The sequence below is a fragment of the Rosa chinensis genome, chromosome 7 (genome assembly GCF_002994745.2).
Source record: "Rosa chinensis cultivar Old Blush chromosome 7, RchiOBHm-V2, whole genome shotgun sequence".
Taxonomy (NCBI): Eukaryota; Viridiplantae; Streptophyta; class Magnoliopsida; order Rosales; family Rosaceae; genus Rosa; species Rosa chinensis.
Genome location: NC_037094.1, coordinates 42,792,505 through 42,797,060, shown reverse-complemented (window position 1 = coordinate 42,797,060; position 4,556 = coordinate 42,792,505). Strand labels below are relative to the sequence as shown.

Below are 4,556 nucleotides of genomic sequence, written 5' to 3'. Positions count from 1 at the left end.
GCTCCAACCATACTTCCTACTACGTTCCTAAAATAGGAAAATTACAAAGAATTCCTAATAAATTCTACCAGGCACATTACCTCTCCAAAATTGATAACATCCTCAAATTCAAAATATGAGTATATTTACTATGTTCCACCATTATGCAACCTAATCATGTAATTTCAACAATTGATTTTTCAGATTCATGTATAAAAATTGTGTGTACAAAAAATCAATCAAATATATAATCATTTGGTTATCAAAAATGATATTATATTACTTTTTTTTTTTTTTTTTCATAAAATGACTAGCCTTACCCACACGGACACACGTACTATATATGTGTTTGACAATATTGATGATTCTTTTTGGGTAAATTACAAACAAATACCTGAATTGAAACAATTTGATTATCCGGCACGAGAAATTGTTTAAAAAGTTTCTGATGCAAAATAGCGCGTTTTGGTCACGCTAGTTTGTCTTGTAGTTTATTGTGACTGACACCAACGCAGCAGCCAGAATATTTTGGCCTTTCCTTGGCCTGCAGAGTACAGTAGAGTAGAATCAATAGCCGCCAGAAATGAGGAATAGGAACAGCAAGTTTGACCAAACTCATTCATCAATGGAATCTTCATCGTCCCTTCATTCAACTTTGCCCACAACAGAAACCCACTTTCTTCTTTCTTCCTTTCCATTTTTACTTTGATACTTCCCCTCCCTCTCTCTCTGTAATCCATCATCAACCCAAGCCTAGTTCATCCAGCACAGTCAGACTCAGGTATGATGAAGCTAGGTGGGTTTCTGTTGTTTGTGTCTCTCTCCCTACAACTCCCTCCCATCTCTACCCAATCCACAAACTCAACCAACACAACCACATCATGCCCCATGGATCTGAGCTACGTGCTTAGAATCCCCTTCAACTCCTCCTCATGCCGAAACTTCCAAGGCCCTCCCAAAACCCCACAAATGGACACCACCCAGATCCCATGCTGCCAAACCCTCTTGTCTCTCTATGGAATAGCCTTTGCCCAACACCTCAAAGAAACCACTCTGTTTCAACTCCCCGACCTATCCACCTCAAACTCCTGCCTCCAGAATTTCCAGTCCAGGCTCACCTCCCTCTCCCTCCCTTCCACTTTGGTCTCCTACTGCTTTGACCCTGCACAGTTTGTCATCGCCCCCAACATCTGTGCCCATATTGAGTCTTCCCAAGACTGGGTCTCTAAGCTCAATGGCACCACTGTACTGGATTCTTCCTGCAGACCAGACCTCACTGATCTCTCCTCCTGCGACGCTTGCGTCGACGCCGGCCTCAAGGTTCAGCAACTGTTGATCGCCGTAGATGGTAACACTTCTCACTCTAGAGATTGTTGGTACTTTACAATTCTTTATGCTGCTGGTATCATCAATGAGTTTGGACCTGAGAGCAATGGTGCTGCCTCTTGTATTTTTGGTTTGTCAATGGATTCTAATGTGGGCTCGCCCAAAAAGAGCAACACAGGTCTTGTTTTCGGCCTCACCGGTGCTGGGGTTGCCGTGTTTGTTATGTCTAGTTTGTTGGGGTTGTATTTTTGGTATGACAGGAGGTGGAGGAACAAAAGGGTTGTTGGGTCGAGAATGGATTCTGGTTTTGATTTGGATGAAAGAGAGGCTAGGATTAGAGTTAGACCCAACACGGGTTCCATTTGGTTTAAAATTCAGGACCTTGAGAAGGCTACTAATAACTTTTCGCAGAAGAATTTCATAGGCCGAGGTGGATTTGGTCTTGTTTACAAGGGTGTTCTATCTGATGGAACTACTGTTGCTGTTAAGAAAGTTATAGAGTCTGATTTTCAAGGGGATGCTGAATTCTGCAATGAGGTTGAGATTATTAGCAATTTGAAGCATCGGAATCTCGTTCCGCTTAGAGGGTGTTGTGTGGTTGAGGGGGAGGACAATTATGAAGAGAGGGGAAGTAATAGGTACCTTGTATATGATTACATGCCGAATGGAAATCTAGATGACCATCTGTCTCTTTCTCTGTCTAGTAGTCAGCGTGGAATTGAAAGGAGGCCCCTGACTTGGCCTCAAAGGAAGGGCATAATCTTGGATGTGGCCAAGGGACTAGCTTATTTGCATTATGGAGTGAAGCCTGCAATATATCACAGAGATATTAAGGCAACAAACATACTACTAGATGTAGATATGAGAGCAAGAGTGGCAGATTTTGGGCTTGCAAAGCAAAGTATGGAAGGCCAGTCTCATCTGACAACTAGAGTGGCAGGGACTCACGGGTACTTGGCCCCTGAATATGCTCTTTACGGACAGCTGACCGAGAAGAGCGATGTTTATAGCTTTGGAGTTGTTGTTTTGGAGATCATGTGTGGGAGAAAAGCTCTTGATCTATCTTCCTTGGGATCCCCGCGAGCATTCTTGATCACAGATTGGGCTTGGTCTTTAGTAAAATCTGGGAAAGTTGAAGAGGCCTTAGACAAATCACTGTTGAAAGAGGGGGACAGTGTCAATTCAAATCCAAAGAGCATAATGGAAAGATTTTTGCTTGTTGGGATTTTGTGTGCTCATGTGATGGTTGCTTTACGGCCTAGCATTTTGGATGCACTGAAAATGTTGGAAGGGGATATTGAGGTTCCACCGATTCCAGATAGGCCAATGCCTCTTGGTCACCCTTCATGTTATGGCGACGGCAATACTTTCAGCATATCACCAGCTTTGAGCGGGCCAAGATTACATAGTGGAGACATGCTCAGGTAATCAGAAAAGTGTGTGATTGTATTATTCCTATACTTGAACGATATAGAAATTTAGAAGCCCTGTACCATTTTATGTATTAACTAGGCATGTAGTAATTGAGAATGTAAATACGTATGATATAGAAACTCATAAACCAACAATAGGCTATACTATGATCTCAAAATGTGAGGACAGGAGTTAAGCCAGCCATTGTAGGATGGGTTACAGTATGTTCTATAAAGTTGTAAGTTATTGTGATGTTGTTATGTTAACAAAATGCAATCGAGGCTTGTTATGATAAATAGTGCAAATGACCACTAGAAAAGGGTGTAAGCAAAGTACTATGTATATTGATTGAGCCAGCTAAACTTGGGAAGCAAAGTTGACTCTAAGTGGTCGGGAGAAAGCGTCGGAAAGGGATGATAATTTGGATTTGACAATCATCTGATATCAGTGAAAACATTTCCTGTTTCATCCATAGTACTAGTAATGTTCAGTGGAAATGAATGATGAGAAATTCACTCTTGATTGTAGCTGTATTTCCAATTTCCATGTGTTGCAATATTTGAAGTAAGTTTCATCGTCATGGATAAGTCGTTCATTGTTGTGCGATACTAGAGAACTGTTTATCATCTGGTTTAAGTAGCATGATTGATATTTATGATACACAACAGGTTTATCGGAGAGTGACCAATAGAGGGGTTAGTTGAAATGATTAGCCCATGGTTCTCTCCCATCAGTCCGAGCTTGAACCCCTTCATGATACCTACCGGGCTATTTGCTAGTGTTTACTGTCTCTCAAAGATTGTAGGGTTTGGCAAGAGGTGCAACTTTGAGATCCGGGCCTGCAACCAATTGAAGGGTAATAAGGAGCCTGCGATTCAACTTCTTCAGGTTGTGTTTGGATGAAGGAAAAAAAAATGCTGGAATTTAAAGAAAACTCAGCATTTCACGATTCCACCACCCAAAGGTGGCTCTGTTTGGTAGCACTTTCCGTGAAATTTGTAAATCATGCACCAGGAAAAAAAACGGGGGAATTGGAGATGGAGATTCGCGACTTCAATCCCTCGGAAATACGCATTATCGTTCAATTCCATCCAAGTGAGATTTTCCGGAGTGCAAAGCCCTTGTGCTTGGTGGTAGAATTCCATCCAAGTTTGTTCTTCTGCTTCGATCTTTACTTTTCTTCTGAAGGTTCTATTTTTTTATTTGTTTTTTATTTTTTTTTTATTTTGTTGTGAATATGTTTTTATATCGAGTTAAATGGAACTGAATGAGTATTATGATTCTGGATTTCTGGGTTCTAATTGGGTTTATTGATTCATTGTAAAGTGCGTCTGTTATTTTGTGGTATTAGGAATAAAGGTTTTGGTCATGATGCAAACCCCACGTTTCAACATCTAAGATTTGGAAGCCACTAATCCACTCACTAGAAGCATTCTTGATCTCTCCTCCGGCTCCAATTTTCCCAGATATACTAGTATTGAGTACCATCAACATTTAGCTTGATATATCCCATGAGAGGCAGCTTCTTCCACATAAGCATATTGAAAATATAGTTTTTACTCACAGTAGACTTTGTTTGAGCAACGCTCCATTCTCCAGCAGCATCAGAGGTAATTTTCACAAGATTCCAAGATTTTTGGAAATTTGATTAAAGAATATGGCAATTTCTCCATTTCCTAATAAACTGCAGATCAAAGATAAAGAAATTGCACATCTAACACCATTTCCAAGCAAGGAAGGGCCACGCAATTCAGCCGTAAACCAATTACCCTAGGAAAGCTTAAAAGAACGAACAATGCTACCTGATTTATTGACGGATCTCCAAACAGCAAAGGAAT

At 40.8% G+C, this 4,556-nt stretch overlaps 1 protein-coding gene across 2 annotated transcripts; it reads left to right on the top strand.

The window, feature by feature from the left end:
- Window positions 1-530: 530 nt before the first annotated feature.
- LOC112176550 (probable receptor-like protein kinase At1g11050) lies at window positions 531-4,005 on the top strand. 2 transcript variants are annotated; one of them, XM_040510855.1, is made up of 2 exons: window positions 531-2,729; window positions 3,387-4,005. In XM_040510855.1, exons 1-2 carry the CDS (start codon window positions 763-765, stop codon window positions 3,400-3,402), a joined length of 1,983 nt encoding a protein of 660 aa, XP_040366789.1. In that variant the 5' UTR covers window positions 531-762; the 3' UTR covers window positions 3,403-4,005. The 2 variants fall into 2 exon arrangements, with proteins under 2 accessions (XP_040366789.1, XP_024170302.2); XM_024314534.2 differs by lacking the exon at window positions 3,387-4,005 and having other exon boundaries at window positions 532-3,016.
- Window positions 4,006-4,556: the final 551 nt, after the last annotated feature.